Source organism: Dermacentor variabilis, chromosome 1, assembly GCF_050947875.1.
Source record: "Dermacentor variabilis isolate Ectoservices chromosome 1, ASM5094787v1, whole genome shotgun sequence".
NCBI lineage: Eukaryota > Metazoa > Arthropoda > Arachnida > Ixodida > Ixodidae > Dermacentor > Dermacentor variabilis.
In genome coordinates, this window is record NC_134568.1 from 233459586 (window position 1) to 233477531 (window position 17946).

General features: G+C 44.7%; 2 protein-coding genes across 5 annotated transcripts in view; one reads left to right on the top strand and one right to left on the bottom strand.

Annotated features, from left to right (window-relative positions):
- The window catches only part of LOC142559389 (E3 ubiquitin-protein ligase ZNRF1), a 32901-nt gene extending 21115 nt beyond the window's left edge, over positions 1-11786 (bottom strand). Inside the window, exons 1-2 of the mRNA XM_075670993.1 lie at positions 11149-11786; positions 2853-2948 (exon numbers count right to left, since the gene is read on the bottom strand). Of these exons, the coding sequence (XP_075527108.1) occupies positions 2853-2948; positions 11149-11494 (442 nt within the window). The 5' untranslated portion in view covers positions 11495-11786. The remainder of the gene's footprint in view (positions 1-2852; positions 2949-11148) is intronic.
- Positions 11787-12139: 353 nt separating this feature from the next.
- Positions 12140-17946, top strand: part of LOC142559365 (sodium-coupled neutral amino acid transporter 7-like) — a 46505-nt gene continuing 40698 nt past the window's right edge. The window contains exon 1 of one of the 4 annotated variants that reach the window (XM_075670974.1): positions 12140-12522. In XM_075670974.1, coding sequence (XP_075527089.1) covers positions 12378-12522 — 145 coding nt within the window. In that variant the 5' untranslated portion in view covers positions 12140-12377. The remainder of the gene's footprint in view (positions 12523-17946) is intronic. The other 3 variants (XM_075670976.1, XM_075670982.1, XM_075670986.1) reach the window with 3 other exon arrangements.

Sequence of the window (17946 nt, forward strand, 5' to 3'; positions counted from 1 at the left end):
GACTGTGCGCTCACATAAATGGATTAATTCAGATGAAGTTGGCGAAATATGTCAAATCTGGTCAATGATGAGAAACATTTAATTATAAACTAAACGATGCTTGCCAGTTGCGTCTATCAGAAACATTGTGGTTTCCGTTTATATTAAGTAGCACAATTTAAAATTTCAAACGCATGCTTTTCAACGAACTAACAAAATGACTAGTTCATGTCCTGTTAACACGGACACGGCGTATAATTATTGGAAACAAGGTGAAAGTAAAAACATGCGGCCCAACGCGAAACCGGCCAGCACTGCTGGCACCTGTTGTGCAGCCAGCGCCATCTACTGGGGCCGCCATCTTTCATCCCAAATTTGTGCACCCCTCCGCTCCTGCCTGTTACACTACCCCCCTCTAGCCACCATAGTCATAAGAAGCCAACAAACACTGACACAAAGGACAACATAGGGGAAATTGCTTGTGCTTAATAAATGAAATAAAGAAACAATAAATTAATGGAAATTAAAGTGGATGAAAAAACAACTTGCCGCAGGTGGGAACCGAACCCACAACCTTCGCATTTCGCGTGCAATGCTCTCTACCAATTGAGTTACGGCGGCGCCGTTTCCCCAGCCACTTTCTTGGGTATTTATGTGTCCTAGTACAACCCTGGGAGTGGAAGCCAGCACCACCACTCACAGACCTAGGCGGCGGACATGGGACATCCTTTTTGCCGCAGGCGTCACGAGAACGTGATCTTTTTTTTTTGGGTGAAGGCGACTGGTCAATAAACCCACACATGCTAACTGAAGGCAAAATACGAAGGTTGTGGGTTCGGTACCCACCTGCGGCAAGTTGTTTTTTCATCCACTTTAATTTCCATTAACTTATCGTTTCTTTATTTCATTTATTAAGCACAAGTAATTACCCCTATGTTGTCCTTGGTGTCAGTGTTTGTTGGCTTGTTACGATATGACTAACAAAAATCGGGCCCCTCAGTTAACCCCCTTTCTTCTCGTGTATATATATATATATATATATACACCCAAGACTGGGTATATTGCACCAGGTTAACTCTTGCCGCCTAGAAAATCGGAAGTAAAAGGAATTGAGTAGAAGACTGGAACGATTGCAAGTGAGAGGGAAAGACGAAGACTGAAGAGGAAGACAGGAAAAGGCGGCTGCCGATTTCCTCCAGGTGGGTCAGTGTGGAGGCACCATCTATGTGAAGCAGAGACGAAAGTTGCCTTCGCCAGGAGGTCTTAAATGTCTGAACACCTGGCATCTGCTCAACTCCCAGGATTCCCCTTTCCCCAGACACGGCTAAGCTATGCACGGCTACATGTGGGAGCGTCCAACCCTCGTATGCTTGGTTACGTGGTGTCGCAATGCATCAAACGCCTGCTGATAATAGCAATACACAACAAAATCCACAATGGCAGTGTAGGCACACTTATATGATCTGGCAATCTGATCATGAACTTCCATTAAAAGATTCCACTCACTGAACATTCATAGTGACCACTCTTCAAGGTGATCAAGTCAAATGAATGTGGATGAAAGGAAACTTTGGCACTAATGGGAATAGGCCATACCAATGCCTCTTAGATAGCACAAGGCCTATGCACTTCAATCCATGTTGTCACGCTACCTTGCCCGACTGCCAAAGAATCTAACGGAAATGCTCCCGAGCAAGTCACGGTAATTTTGAGATCACCCCTTTCGCCAAGCCAGGCTTGACAGTGAAAATTTCAGCCCCAGTATCATGCCGTCAAAGCAGAGTGCACAGACCCACTATCTAGGAGGTGCTGGCCAAGCCCATGACATTGGCATCACATGTGATGATGATGTGTGGTGTTTTATGGCGCAAGGGCAGCATCACATGTGCAATGTTCTACCAATTGAGTTATGGCGATAGCTGCCCTCTGTCCCCTTTCTTGAGCATTTATGCACTTGTATTTATAACCTAGCCCTGGGAGTATTAGCCAGCAGCACTAACACCCATGGCGACAGACATGGAAGACCCATTAAACTGTAGATTTCATAGAGTACATGGTCTTAGGTGCAGGCAGCTGGCCAATAGACCTTATGCAAAAGTGTCAACATCTGCTGGTGTCACGGCCCCATATCTAGCTTGCAGACACCACATTAGAGGCTTGCGCTCGCTGCAAAGGCACAAGAGCCGATTGTGGCCTTCACACGAGTTATTTTTGCGAGTACAGGAGGTAGATTTTGGGCATGGTGATGTATGAACCCAGGTGGCACTACATATAAAATACATGAGAAAAAGCTACTAGTAAAGCACCTAGAGGAAATGATAAAGTGAATATAGCATTCATGGGCAATATGTGCGCATATAGCTCCATCAAGAACTTACCCACATATTGAAACAAAAACACAATCTTGGGTGCTTCCTCCGAGAAATTATATTCCACTGAAACCAACAGTGAAATCACATGCGTAAAACCTATCTGATGCTGCAATTGACACCCTCTCAAATTATAAGTGACACTGATGCGTTTACAGCATGCTCTCCTAGCTCACTTCAGTATAGCATTCTTCCATAAATTTACCTTGCAACGTAAAAAATTGAGCTTGATGTCGAGCTAACACGCAGATCGCATTTCACTGGCCACCCTCCGTCAGCTCCCCTTGATGATGGCAGATTCGCATAAAGCTGCCTATAGATGGCAGTAGACTTTGCATAAGGTCTATAAAGCCTTACATGTGGCTAGAGTTGAGGACCTCCCTGTGCAATGAGCAAGAATGTAAAGGCCTCTTGGTTTCTTTTATTCTTCTCATTCACACAGAGAGAGCTAGTGGGACTGACCAAGAGAGAGATAGGTTACAAAAATACAAGCTCTGGCTTTACCATTGTAGCCGATTCTTGGCTTTGTCAAGCACATGACAAGGTGACACTCTACGTCATCAGGCAGAACAAACTTTGAACAGACGGGGCACTTGATACCTGCACACAAGAAAAGGAGTGGTTGATAGTTGAACAGTAGTTGAGCAACAACTACAAAGTCGGTTTGAATGATGCCGCAAGTATTACATACTACACGGGCAGGCCCTTCAATAGCAAACACATCAGATGACTGTTGGATGCCACAAACACTGAAAAAGAAACCTTAAATCAAGCATATATAACTTATAACATATATAACATTAGGTATAGCATTTTGTAAAAATGCTATACCTAATGTTTGCTTTTCAAAAAGTAATTTAGGAATGAGACAGCATAAAGACAATCTGGAGTAACTTTAGGAGCAGATACACTCTAAAAAAGTTTGCACCCTTTGGAGTGTATATCTGCCACACAACAATTGTCATCTGCCTTGATGCGTTTCCTTTCTTCAACGCTGCGAGCCCGGTACTTTCCAGTAATGAACGGCATGTGCGTTATCAGCATGACATAGCGTTCCCGACAGCAAAGTAGCGGGCGCAGCGTTTTCAAGAAAGGAAACGCATCAAGGCAGATGACTATTATTGTTGTGTGGCAGATATACATCCCAAAGGGTGCAAACTTTTTTTAGAGTGTACATATCTGTCTTAAGAGCAGTTCAGGGCATGTAAATTTTCTTTACAGAGTACATGTGGCAGATCAACTTTCCGTTTCAATCAGTGTAGCTGCAAAAAACTTTAGAGTACAAACACTTCAGGACTACTTAAAAGCATTTTCGACATTACAATTCAGAAACATTGGTTAAATGGATACTTGGGCTCTGCTTTTAAGTCAGAAAGGCTCTTTCCAGGTACCTAGGTTTCAGAAGTTCAATCAGTTAAATTGGATTATTGTCAAATTGGCATTAGCAGTTAAACAGAGACCAGTATTACAGCTGCATACGATGGAAACTGGACAATAAACTAGTTCAGCTGTTAGGTTCTCTTGAGCTGGAATTCTTGATGCCAGTAGCCGAGCTGCCGCACCGGCTCTGGGGCTGTGCAGAGTTGCACACATTGCACTAACACACAGTGCAATGTGTCTTTCTTCAGCAATGAAATGGCAGTGGTGGCAGGCACCATTAAATATGTCTTAATCATTTATTAACTTATACTTCAGGACACACATTGTAATTGAAGAACCGTGGCTGCTCAGTGTTCAAAGTGTGTTCATTCTAAGTCAACAAAAATAGTGGTTTAAACAAGCCATGGCAACTCGCAAAACAGCAAAGAGAGCCACTTTTGCAATTTTCAAAGCTGGCTTACCATGTAAGTGAGGCATAATAAATACACATTTAATACACATAAAAATACACAACAAAAAGAAAGGACCACAACTGCTCACTCGCACTCAAGTACACCAGCAGATCTCATGGAGCTATGGGCACATTTGTGTACATCTGTTTTAAATATAACATTTTGCTGCTTAAATATAAGCACCAAGCACTACCGGGCTTACAAGATATGTACTAAGATTTTTTTCAGCGCAAACAAGACGAGAACAAAAGGAACACACGTGAAAATAGGACCAGCACAGCTATTCCCTTTGCCCCCTCGTCCTGTTTGTGCTGAAAAACCTTGCTAATGAACCAACTCATTTACGCCAAGATTACTTCTTCGGCAAGCTAGTGCTTAGATTTTCTAGGTATACTTTGTGGCGCAAAATACATTTCTTGAAAAGGGACAGAAGAAAGGAAAACAGTGAAGTGCCAAAATGTGCGTTAGGGTTAGTAATTGAAAGTCAATTAGTGCAAAGTGGCTACTTTAATAGACTATAGGCGATTATGTCGCGATGCCTGGCGCTCGTCATTTTGGCACGCCTGAATTATTGTCTTTAATTTCTAATTATTAACGCTTCGTGAGAGTAACATCCACTTTCGCTGAAGCTTGGAAGCAAGTGCTGACAGCGCACGTGTCCTCAGTAGGACGCGCATCGCCGTGTTTCGAAGTCGCGATAAGCTACGCCCCGGTGATAACGTATCAAGTATAGCATCGTAGCTCGACCCGCGCCGCGACAATTCAAGTTCTATATCTGCCTAAAGGTGGCTGAACGCCACCCTCGTCTATCTGCGTCACGCGTCCCTATCGCATGTCGACAACGCCAGACGCGTCCGCTGCGCCAGATACGTAAAATTTGTAAAAGAGCCTCAATACGCACGATAACTTGCCATGATACCGATCGTAGAATAGCCGCCTGCGGTAGCAAATACTCCGACAAAAATGCTGAAGCCACCAGAGAGTGAAAGCAGTGATATAGACGCGCTGGAATTCGCTGTGTCACACTGTCAGAGCTATTCTGCGGTACTATCGTGAGCACATCTTGTCCAATATACTTACTTGCACGTGCTAGCGCGTGCTAGACCGGCGACAGCCTATCAGAAACAGCGAGGTGATCCACAGGCGTTTCGCCGACAACCAGCACGAGTGCACGTAATTTTTGAAGGCGTGCGTAAAGGTCAGATTTAAGGTCTATCGTATGTTTCTGAAAAATTCCTGAATTATTAGTATTTTTTTTCCTGCAAAATAATTGCAGGCAAGTGTCCCACTGTCAGAGCTATTCTGCGGTACTATCGTGTGCAGATCTGGTCCAATCTGTACTTGCACGTGCTAGCACGTGCTAGCGCGTGCTAGCGCGTGCTAGACCGGCGACAGCCTATCAGAAACAGCGAGGTGATCCACAGGCGTCCCGCCGACAACCAGCACAAGTGCATGTAATTTTTGAAGGCGTGTGTAAAGGTCAGAATTAAGGTCAATCGCATGTTTCTGAAAAATTCCTGAATTATTTTTTTTTCATCCAAAAGAACTGCTGGCAATGCGCACTTAAATCGCTCGCGGCCACTCCATAGCGAAGACGTGCCCCTTCCACTGTGGATGCGCCTTTGGACGCGCGTAGACGTGCGACCACATGCGCGCAACGGTCGGATGCAAGACGCGCAGAAGCAGGTGACCAAGTGAAATTTGACGAAGTAAATATATACTTGAAAGAGCGTAGGTTAGGGCGTGTTGGTATTCCATAACAGGTTTTTTGCGCACGAAAAGGGACGAAAGACAGTGGCGAAACGAGGACACAGCGCTGTGTCCTCGTTTCGCCACTGTCTTTCGTCCCTTTTCGTGCGCTAAAAACCTCAGTTATCAAATAAATACATTAGCGTTATCTCTCCCACTAAGTATTTTTACAGCAAAGCTATGGCCAGGATCCGGGATTTTATAGCGTCCATGCGGAATTTATGGTACGTTTTCGCCCCACCGTTATGGCAAGGCCACGCGTGATCCATATGAAGAGCAGCACATCGACGAGGAGTGACAACGAGAGCAGCGTGAGAGAGACCGTCGACGTCGTGCCAACCTGGCGGCCCGAGAAGAGCGTGCCCGCGATGTGGTACGTAATGACGACCAAGAGCAGACGACGCATATCGCGACGCCGAGAATGCCGCAAAGAGACGTCGACGCCACGAGGGCACGGTGCCGGGGTTCGACGGCGCCTAAGCAAGGTTCCAGACCTCTCAGAAAACAACAGAATACGGTCGGAAGAGCGACGGCAGAAGGCGGTGGATGTGCTGACGCGGCGCTTTCCCGGCGAGAACGTTGGGGAGTTTCGAGTCTGTGGCACGTGTAAGGAGGCGCTGATAAAGCGCAACGGGCCTCGGTTCAGTAAAACACGTGTAGAGAAGCTCTACTAAAGGGTGCGATTCCATGTTTCTCGACGACGAACGGTTACGTGCATCCGCACGTGCCGGCGCATCTCCCGAAGCTCAACGCCGATCGGATCAGCTTCGCTCGTCATCCACCTTCACAGAGTGGAATGGCACATGAATGCTTTTTTTTTTTTTGCTTCTTTTGAAGTCCTGTTCAACTAGCTGGTCATTTTTGAGACTGTTTTCGTAGAAAAAAAGATCACCTGCAACTGCACTGCCCAGATGCTAAAACTGAAAATTGTTTACCAATGCAAACATGCAGGAAGCAATGGGTAGAAAAAGACCGTAAACGCTGGACTGTGGTTGACTTTGTTTATTTTCTGGCCAATGGGTAAAAGACGGTAGAAAGTCGCACTGCACAAATAGCTTAACATGTGGATAAACAATGGGGCTGGGCACCTAACAGAACATGAAAAATATGTAACGACTAAAGGTAACCAGAGCACTGTGGAATTACAATGGGTACAAAGTGGTGAGAGGGATTTGGAAAGGGGCGATGGTTCCTAGTCTGACTTTCGGCAATGTGGTCCTGTGCATGAGATCTGAGGTTCAATGGGTAGGCAGGCTTGCTTTGGGAGCACACGGAAATACACCAAATCAAGGGGTACAGGGCGACATGGGATGGACATCATTCGAGGGCAGGAAAGCTAGTAGCAAGATAGAATTGAAGGAGCGATTGAGGGAAAGTGGTCGGCTAGGAAAGTTTTCAGGTAATAGTACATGATGAATGTTGATACAAAATGGAGGAAGCGAACCAGAAAATTGTAAAGCAAATATTTGGACAGCAGCGGGGGTGCAAACCAAGAATCATCGGTTAAGAAAAAGGTTAAAGAAACAGAGAGGGGTTGGTGCAAAATAGGGGTGCAGACGAAATCAGCACTGGGAACATACAGAACTTTCAAGCAGGAAATTGCCAAAGAAAATATCTACGAAAATTCTAGGGCAAGTTCTTAGTTGTTTGAAGCCAGGATAGGAGTATGGCGGATTAAGACATACCGAGTCAAGTACCACGTTATGCAGTGCGTATGGAAACGAGGAGGAAACAGCTGAACACCAGTCTGTAAATGGCTTCGCCGTACAGTTCCAAGCAACAGGGATTATTTTTTTCAAAGCCTTGTGGTTTAGGGACAGTGGAGGCAAAATTGACCATCAAGCAGGTAGAAATAACCGAACGGAGGCTATCTGATTGGTGGCTAAAAGCAAGACAAAAGTGAAATTTCACCCTCCACTAACTACAAAATATATTACTAGTCACAGCTAGGGGGCGTGTGCCGCTGCCTGATTTAAAGGATTCAGCTTTCCATCCATCCATCCATTCAGACAGCACCCACTTACATGCATGCCACTCATCTGCCGAAGATAGTCTGTCAGGTCGGTTTCTGAGCTATTGAGAGAAATGTTGCTAGTGCAGTTAGCACGTTCACTTTTGAGGCAAAATTCCAGACTGTCCTGATCTAAAGTTACCTTGAATATGTGTACCCCTTAATCAGCGGGCTACAATGCTGGACATTGTGTATTTGGTGGTACTTCTACTGGTTGAAGTTATTTTGTAATATTATGCCTGGTCGGATAGAATGCAACAGCTAAAAAAATGAGTAAATCAAGGTTAATTTCGCAGAAGTCTTAATCTGCGTATTTACGTATATTAAAGTAGTGCAGTGGAAACTTATACCTGCGTCACATGTACATTTCTGATCATGATTGGGCCCGATCTGGTCGGATTTCTTGATCTTGATCAACAATGGCCGCAGCTGCACGGTCCAATGATCCGAATCGAGTTATCGGCTGCTTATCGTCTTCAACTCTCAAAACTGCATAATGCCTTGGCTACAAATTCATATAATGATCGCGGCTGTCTGGATCTGGATACCACAAGATCAAGATCGCAAATGACCGTGTAGAAACACTCGATCCGGATCGACCTTGATCACCATCAAAAGTGCATGTGCGACACCGGTATTACAAATGACAAAGCCCGAGTTTGTTGGTTATGTTGATGTCATCTATTAATCTAATTCAATTTTTACAAATTCCTTTCACTGCATTTTCTGCAGCAAGCCTGAGACCAACCAAGTCGATATCTTTCTGCAAAATAAAATCTGAAAAAGATTGACAAATGCAACCATAAAAGCAGTTAAATTGACTTTCACCAGTGTTCATTCCACAGAGATTCTATCAAGTGCGCAACACATTAGAATTTTCCAAGCTATTTCATTGTGAAAAGTACAGTGACTGCTTTACACTAAGCTTCCTGTGGCACTTGCTTTTTCCTGTTTAGGCTACACACAATTTGAGATCTAGCATACAACAACCAAGCTTGGCCATTGAAATAAGTGCCCACAGTGATCCTAGCATGAATGAGACCATCGCAAAGAGAGAAGACCACAGAAAGCACTTCCTGATGCTTTCGTATTGTGTCAATATCTTTCCCATATGTAATAATTCATGTTTGGCTATGTGCCAACTAACCCATTAAAAGGCTTTTTAAAGCTGTCTTTTGAGCCAACCATCCTTAGGACTTGCAAGAATTTCAGACAGCACAAAATATCTCCAGACACCAATTAAAGTGGGGAAAAAAAATCATCTAGAAAGATAAGAACATGCTTTGTACAAATGGCAACCTAGAGGGTGGCAGAAATTAGTATAAGAGGCCTGTAAATGCAAAACCATGAATTGGGAAGAACAGTTTGCATGTATTATGGCACCAGGTATTTTGTATGCTTTTTACTGCACACTCCTTTGAAGAACAACTGCCTCCAACAAACTGAATTGTTAAACTAGCATAAGCCATAACTGCAGCCACTTACAAGGTTCATAGGTGCTCTAACAGGCAGCAAAGAGCTGACATTATGCACGGTTAGAAACGTTCACCCTGTTGCACATAGCAGTGGCCATATGACAAGTGGGGTCTTGTTTTTGCTGCCACTCCTAAAAAAGAGTTCTTTTTAAAGGAGCAGCAAGGGGACGTTGGTTGGCGCTTTTGGAACCTTCCAAATATGGCTCGTTCCGTGGGGGCAAGCACCTGAACACACTCGGGGAACTGAAGCTCTTAACAAATGTCTCTCTCCTGTACTCACTAGCTGCCACATCTATTTGAACAATCACTTTCCCATGTTTTCCTCCGACCTATCTTCCTGATAACTACTACTACTACTACTACTACTACTACTACTACTACTACTACTAATAATAATAATAATAATAAATCTGTAGAATGCAAACATGCTAAGACGTGAAATGTAGGGTTTGATGAAAAGTTATTTGGTTGGGGATAAGCATGGCACAGAATAACAGACACTGACCACAGAAATAAAATGATGTCTATATTCTGTGCCATGTTAAGACATGGTGCTGCAAAACATCTTGACAAGCAGCTACAAGACTTGCGAGGCCATGTACAAGTAGGTTAGTGAACAGATGACTGACAAGTTTTGCACTAAGCTGTGTTGATTCCCACACACGGAAGTAAAAACACCTGGTGCACTATTCTTAAAATGCAATAAATGATATTGAAAAAAATAAAATACAGAGAAGGTATCTCATAGCTAATTATGTGACAATAAAACTATAGAGTGATCTTATGAAGTAAAGCATCATACTGTAAATATAACGCCCCATGCTCAACAACACCAGAAAACCTTGAATTATATCAGTACACATAGTTTCCATCAAGAACTTCGCTTTACAAACGTGCAATAAACAAGTTTACATTCGACATTAATGCTTATTTTATCACAGAAGTGTGCAACAATGATTTTGACACTGATAAAATGCATTGATTAGTCGCTATTGACATCTTAGACTGATAAGTTGATTAATAGCAATAAGTAAAGGCCAGTCGGCCGTTGTCTGCAACTGCTGGTTGGCCTTTTACTTTTCTGCGAGGGACTGTACGAATGGATTAACAGCTTTAACACAGATGCACTATTGAGCGCAACTATCAAGTTCAATGAGCTACATATATGTGTGCGACGTCCACAAATCCTGGTGAACAATATACACTCTAGGCTGGCTACCCAGCAGCAGTACTCGCTTGTGCCGTTAGCTACAGCGACAGTTAAAACACACAAGCTCAATCCTGCGTCTTTATCCCAGCAACGCAAAAAACCAGCACGCCTGTCCGGGTGCTTTTCTCTTGCCCGTAATGATTGCATGAGCTGCAAATCGCATAGAAGCCACCGCGGATGTCTACGCAGTAGCTGCCCCGAGACGAGGCACGAGAAGACCTGTCAACGGGAAACTGCCATCGGCAGCTCGAGCGGGTGCCTCTGATGCCACAACGAGGCATCAAAGGCTAGCGAGAGCGATGCGCGCTGTGGAAACACCGCTGCACTGCCGATAGTCGATGTGTGTTCGGATGCTGACGCAAATGCTTTCCCGATGCGTGCTCTCAAGGCCAGACGCCGCGTCGCATACTGATACTAAAAAAAATCAACAGCAGCTCGCATAAACTCGGATCGAAAACCGAAAGCGGCTCGATTTCCTTGAACAACACGGGGCGCGTGGTAAAAGAGAAGAGAGAGCACTCGCCGTTGAAAGAGACCAGCTGCACGGGCAGCGAGTGCGCTGCGAAGACACGGCCGAACGGCGTGCTATCTGGAGTGCTTGATCCGGACTCAGGCGGCGACTCGGGTGTTCCGAAGCCGCTCTGCGACGCCGGAATGCTCAAGGGCTGGCCCGGGTGCAGGTTCAGCACGCTCGACAGGCTGCGCGCCCGGAGTCTGGCATCCGTGCTGCTTGAGGAGTGGTGGGCGCCTGCGAGCAGGGAAGACAGTCCTCCGCCTGCCGCGGCTGTTGCCGCCGTCGCTCCTGTAGTGTCACCGGAGCCCGCCGAGACGCGCGGGTTAGACGTAGTCGTGCTCTGTTTGCCACCCATTCTGTAGGCAGATCGTCTATCGGAGCAGACCGCTGTTGACGCGCACTAGTACAGGGAGGCGACGAACAGCGCTGGGTTCTACGTGCATGGTGCGGCGAACACGCGCAGTGGGTAGGGGTGCTTTTCAACTGCGCAAATGAAACGGCAGTGAGGTGGCAGGTTAAGCATCGAAAACGGCGACTTCTTCTGATCCATTTTTTTCCGCCAAAAGAAGCTGTTCGAACGAAAAACTACGACATATCTCCCTCACCTAACTGCTGCCATTTTAGCCTGCCGGAAGAACACTGATCTTATTGGTCGACAAGACAGTCAGCTGATCGCTTCAGTGGATCAAAACCGTGGAACGTAGCAGTGTTTATTTGCGAGGGTTTGAAAGAAAAAAAAGTTTCACTAGTAATTATTGATAAATCCATAGACGCTGCATTTTTTTACGTGTTGTTGCATTTGATACATTTTTTGTGCATTCGTTTTCCTGATCTTAAAGCCCTAGTAGATAAATTTAATAAGTATGGTTAAATGTTAAAGCTGCGTTACTGCGTTTCATAGACCGCATCACAAAGTCAATATGATTGTTATTATTGGTTAATTTACAGTGCTAGTCAATATTATGACAATAATTATGATTAGCATCAACACTGAAAAACAGGGGGCGCACGGGTCGGGGGCATCGTGAAGCAGCTGACTGTGGGCCTTTGGTTTGGGTGGCATGTGCAGCTGCAGTGTCTGGTGTAGCGTGGTGCAGTCCTTGGCGCCTTCGCATCGCGCTGCCTGCTTTTGTGCGATGTTGACGATGTGGCTGTCTCATTAGAGATTGACAGACGAAGTGCCTGCGTTTACTTTTTAGTGCTAAAGTAAGGTACGTGCTAATTTGAGGTTTGTCGACATGTCAGCATCACAAGTAGTGCCCGAATACGATGTCAAATTCATTACGACGAACTCGTTGGAGACACAAGGAGAACGAAACGTCCAAGACGACAGTTCCACTTCGTCCATGTCCAATGGCACCAAAGGTAAACGGGGATCGCACGGTAACGCCCCCCCCCCCCCCCCCTTCCTTTTAAATCATGTGACATTTATCGTCCGCGTTCATAACGACGCATGTTCATGTTTAACGAGGTTATGCCATGTAGCTGAGCGCTTGACTGTTTTTTGGAACTCTTGTCATATGACGTTTTAGATCGCTGGAAGCAGGTTCGAAGTGTACTGGTCACATTGCTCTCTTCAACGCACTGATTAGCTATGTTGACAAAGAAATCAGTGCTACTCTTAGCGTTTTTCCATTGTTGGTTATCATGTCTATACATAACTGATAAACAAGTCTTGCCTTGGCGCATGCTCGTCCAAACGGTTAGCATTAGCTCTTGTAGTGTGCTGGGGTGATCCCTGATGACGGCATTTTCGGTGACAGCATTAAGCCAGACAAATTCATAGGACGCCTTCAATTTTTCTTTTTTTTTGACACGTGTGTGCGTTTTTGTGACGGGAAATCATGTACCGTCAGACCTAGAACAAAAATATCAGGTATAAATTTTCAGGGATTGCGATCACCATCATGTTTAATTTTGCTACATCACTCAGATGCTTCGTGGCAGCAGTGCCAGATTGTATTTGCCAGATTGCAGTGCCACATTCCCAGTGTTGTTACACTGAAAGTTACTTCATTATGGATTCCAGCATTGTAATGTTAAATTGATATTCAAGGACTATATATTTTGTCTATTTCATTCGAAAGTGTAAATGCTTCTATTCTGTTGTTCCTGGAATAACAACGGTTTTTAGTATAAATGGGGGGGGGGGGGAATAGCTGTACTACTGAAGGTAGTAGTCTCCAGTCGTTTTCTTTCCTTAATTGCCACTCTCTTGGTGACAGCATCCGATGTCATAAAGTGAAATGGCAGACACCGAGTGCCCTCAAATTCACAGTGGACCTCGAAACCTTAGAAAAACTAATGGAAAACCTTAGAGCACCCTAAATGATTTACTACTAATAGCTTTTCTATGAACCTGTTTCGGTTTCCTTTCTCAGGAGGTATAATGGGTCATGAGGTCAGTGGTGGCCACTTGGGAGCAGGACATCGTGGCAATTTCGCACACGCTCTAGCTCTCTCTGTGGTCTGCTATGCCTCTTACTCATTGCATGGCCTGATGTAGCAGCATAAGAGACCACAGAGAAAGGTGTAACGAGTGCCAGAACATTGCAGTGTCCTGCTCTTTAAAAAAAGCTATTCTAGTAAATCAATAATGATGCTTTGAGGCTAATTGGTATTTTTCATTTAGTGCAAAAAAGAAAGTCTGAAATGGCATGTCAGTAGTCATTTAAGCTTAGCTTGGTAGCGTTCATTTGCATCACGATGGAAAAAAATTGAGTGCCTGTGTGTTGCTTAATTCAATCTGTTTGCTTGCCGTGTTTGTCCAGGCATGAGAGCTGTCAAGTGTTTTAGTCGTTTCAGGATACTAGTTTTTAACATCTGCAGAGGATAAACACAGGCTGAAATCTGTTTTTGGAGCTTTGATTGGTGGGTGCTTTCCTTGCTGCTTTTAAAGTTTCTTGGTTAGCTCAATTTTCATGCTAGAACGCCATTGCTATAGTTTGCATCTCTGTTGGGCTGGGACACTGTAAAACTACTTCCATGTAAAAAACTGGAAATTACCTACCACAGTAGTTAAGCACGATAATTGTTGTGTGAATAAGAAACCGCAAGAGGCTAAAATAAGGTTAGTCAGCTCTCCCAAAAAATGACACAAACATAATCGAGAAGGAATGGGGTTAACCGAGGGGCCCGAAATGGCACCGCAGTAGCTCAATTGGTAAAGCATCGCACGTGAAATGCAAAGGTTGTGGGATCGTTCCCCACCTGCGGCAAGTTTTTTTCATCCACCTTCATTTCCTTTAATTTATCGTTTATTTCATTTATTAAGCACAAGTAATTTCCCCGGATGGATGGATGACGGCTACACCCGTTGTAATTGGCGGCAGCTGGTGCCACCTAGCCTTTTACTCCCCCTCCCATTTTCCTTTTTTCCTTATATCCCCTTCCCCTTAAACTTTAGCCTTCACACCCCCCTCCCCCCAAAATAAATAGCTAAAATATTATAGGAAACATTAGCTCCCCGATTTATGGTATTATCTCATCTCTCCCTTGACTTCTTCCACCAATCCTCTAGCCTCCCCTTCGTTACTGCCACACTTTTCTCATCTATTTGCCCTCGTTCCCCGGGAAAACCTAATGCCCCTTCCATATCTGTCACTGTTCCCTCAGCCAGGGTAGGGTGAAGTTCTGTGCATCTCAGCACTATGTGCTCTGTGGTCTCAATTTTGGCTCCGCAAGCAGTGCATAAAAGGTCCACATCTGCAAATTTAGCCCTGTATGTTTTCGTTCTCAAAGCCCCCGTGCTAGCTTCGAATAATAGTGAGCTGCACCGCGAGTTATCAAATAAGAGCTCTCTCTTTATCTCCTGTTTGTGTCCTATACATAGCTAGCGCTGGCTTTCCAAGCATTCTTTCTTCCCACCTTTTTCTTTTAGTCTCCTTCACCTTCTTGTCCACGCTAGAACCATGTTGGGCCCCCTCCCTCGGCTGTGGGCATCTAAACCTCAGCTTCCTAGTTCTGAGTGTCCACTTTGTGTTCAAACTTGTCATGTATAGATGTTTGCACACTTCTCCCGCCCACCTTTTTTCCCCCAGTGCTGCGAGTCTGTTCATATTTTAGCTTACTTATTGCCTCTCTCCGTTCGAATGACATCCATCCCATGTCCCCCTGAACTCCCTCATTTGGTGTGTTCACGTGCGTCCCTAAGGCCAACCTGCCTACACTTCTCTGTCTTGTTTCCATGCATGCCTGAACTTCCGATTTCATGCACAGTACTGAATTTCTGAATGTGAGGCCAGATACCGTAACCCCTTTCCATACCCCTCTAACCACCTCGTACCTATTATAGTTCCATAGTGCCTTGTGTTTCATTACAGCTGAGTTCCTTTTCACTTTTTCAATCATAATTTTTTCATGTTCTTCCAAGTACTTTATGCCCTCGTTTAGCCATATGCCCAAATACTTGTAATTTTCAACATGATCAATCTTAGTGTCTTGTATTTCCAATGGTTCCCCCCTTTCTTCATTGTATACTATTATCCCAGACTTATCTCTACTGAATTGCAGTCCCAATTCTTCTCCCTCCTCTCCACATATCCTCATTAGTTCCTGTAGCCCTACTCGGTTGTCAGCAAGCAGTACAATATCATCTGCATACATCAGTCCGGCTAGTACTTGAGTTTCCTTCTGCCGTTCCAGCATATGGCTTATGTCGGTTCCTACTGTGCTCTGTTCTAGCTTCTTCCATTTGGCTCATGTAAATCATAAAAAGCAGGGGCGACAATAGACAGCCCGGCCTGAGACCACTTCTTATTTTAGATGGCTTTGTAGTTTCCGCCTCCCATGTTATCTCTACCTCATTATCTGTATAAACTTGTAGGAATTTAACCAACTTTCTATCTAGACCATATTCCTTCAACTGGCCCCATAACTTTTCTCGGTTTACATTATCATAGGCTCGTCTAATGCCTAAAAAAAGCTCCATAGGGGTTTCTGCCTGGCTGCCGCTATCTCTATGGGCTGTGTTATAACAAATAAATTATCATCTAGCCTTCTGTTCCTTCGAAATCCATTCTGCAGCTCTCCCAAGATCTTTTCACATTCTGCCCATCCCTTCATTCTCATTTTCACCATCTGCATTGCTAATATGGATATGACTGACGTGACAGTTATTGGCCGGTAGGATTTAATGTTGTCCTTGCGTCCCTTACCTTTGTAAACTAATATCATTCTGCTTGATATCCAGTCCTGTGGAACATCTCCCCCTACAACTATTTGTTCAATAAGTTGTTGTAATTTGAATTTACTTTTCTGGCCTAATATGCTTATCAATTTCATAGGTATGTCATCAGGTCCTGGCGCTGTTCCCACGGGGACCTTGTGTTCAATTCTGTCCCATTCCTTACTTGTCATCCCTGTGTTCTCCTCTTCTGTCCTGCCGTTGTCATTGTTCTCCATTTCGCTACCCTCTGGCTCTGCAAGTGCTGCCTCTATTGTTGACCTACCTGAGCTTCTTCTCCCTCTCCCTTTTCTCCTCCTGGTGTCGTCAGTGAGTGCTGAACCATCTCTGTCTTCTTACTCTGTTGCCTTATGTGTTCCCAAAACTTCTTAGAGGCATTTCTATCTTTTTTGTGTATCTCTAACAACCACTATACCCCAGCTTTTACTATCTTGGCTTGAATAAATGCTGATGCTTCCCTTTTCATTGCAAGGTAATTCTCCCATTTTGTCTCCACCTCTTCTGGTGGGGCTCCCCTTTTCTTTGCTGCTCTGTGTTTTCTGCACACATCTTTGCGTCGCTCTATGGCCTCCTTAACTTCTCGGTCCCACCAGCTTTTCAGTTTGTTTTCCCTGCTTACTTCCTAGTTTCCTAGTCAGTCCCTTCTCTAGCTCTCTCTTAAAAATACCTAGTAACTTGTTGTACGTCCATGCCCTTTGGGTTTGCTTGGATACAATGTTTTCAATGTTTTTCGTCACTTCTTGCAGCTGCCTGTCATTCAGGTTGCTCATACTTTTCCTTTATTTAGTTTCTATCGATGGTACTGCCCTTCCAAACCTTATTTTGATTAGTTTGTGATCACTCCCCAGGCTTTTTGTATCTTCCTCATCAATTTCCATACCTCCCATCTGTTCATACAGTTTGTGGGACATTAGGCAGTAGTCGATTGTCGAGTGGGAGTTATTTCTTTCCCATGTTATGTTCCCGTCACATTTAATTTCAGCATTAACTATTACAAAATCATGGGCCTCACAAAAATCTACTAACATCTGCCCTGTTGCATCTGCCGCCCCATCAAAGTATTCCAAATGTGCATTCATGTCCCCTAGGATGATTATTTCCTGTTTCATAGCTAACTCCCTGATGTCCTTGGCCATACATTTGAAATGTTTTGCATTCTCCTCTTTCAAATCATTCCCCCTTTTCAGATACACAACTCCCAGGATTGTCTCTACATTCCCTACGGTGCCCTTGAGCCACATGTGCTCACTGCAGCTCCCTTACCCTTTCCCAGTCCTGTCCCTTCACTAGCGCCCCAAGGCCTCCTCCTCTGCGGTCTTTCCCTTTTCTGTTGCACCCTGCCCAGGTGTATCCTGCAATGAATGGTGGCTCTTCCTCATCTCTTAAGTGGGTTTCAGCAACTCCATAAACCTGAAAATTTTCCATTTGTAATTGTTCTTCTATCTCGTCCCACTTAATGCGATTTCTTCCCCCCTGCATGTTCATGAACCCCACATTTACTGCCTTCTTCCTCCTCCGTGCTCCTGTTCTGCCGCCTCCCCCCCCCCCCCCCGCTCTCCTGTCCTTTATCTTTTAGGTTTTGGCATGCAGGGCAACCCTGCATGCCTGCAAAAAAGCTTGAG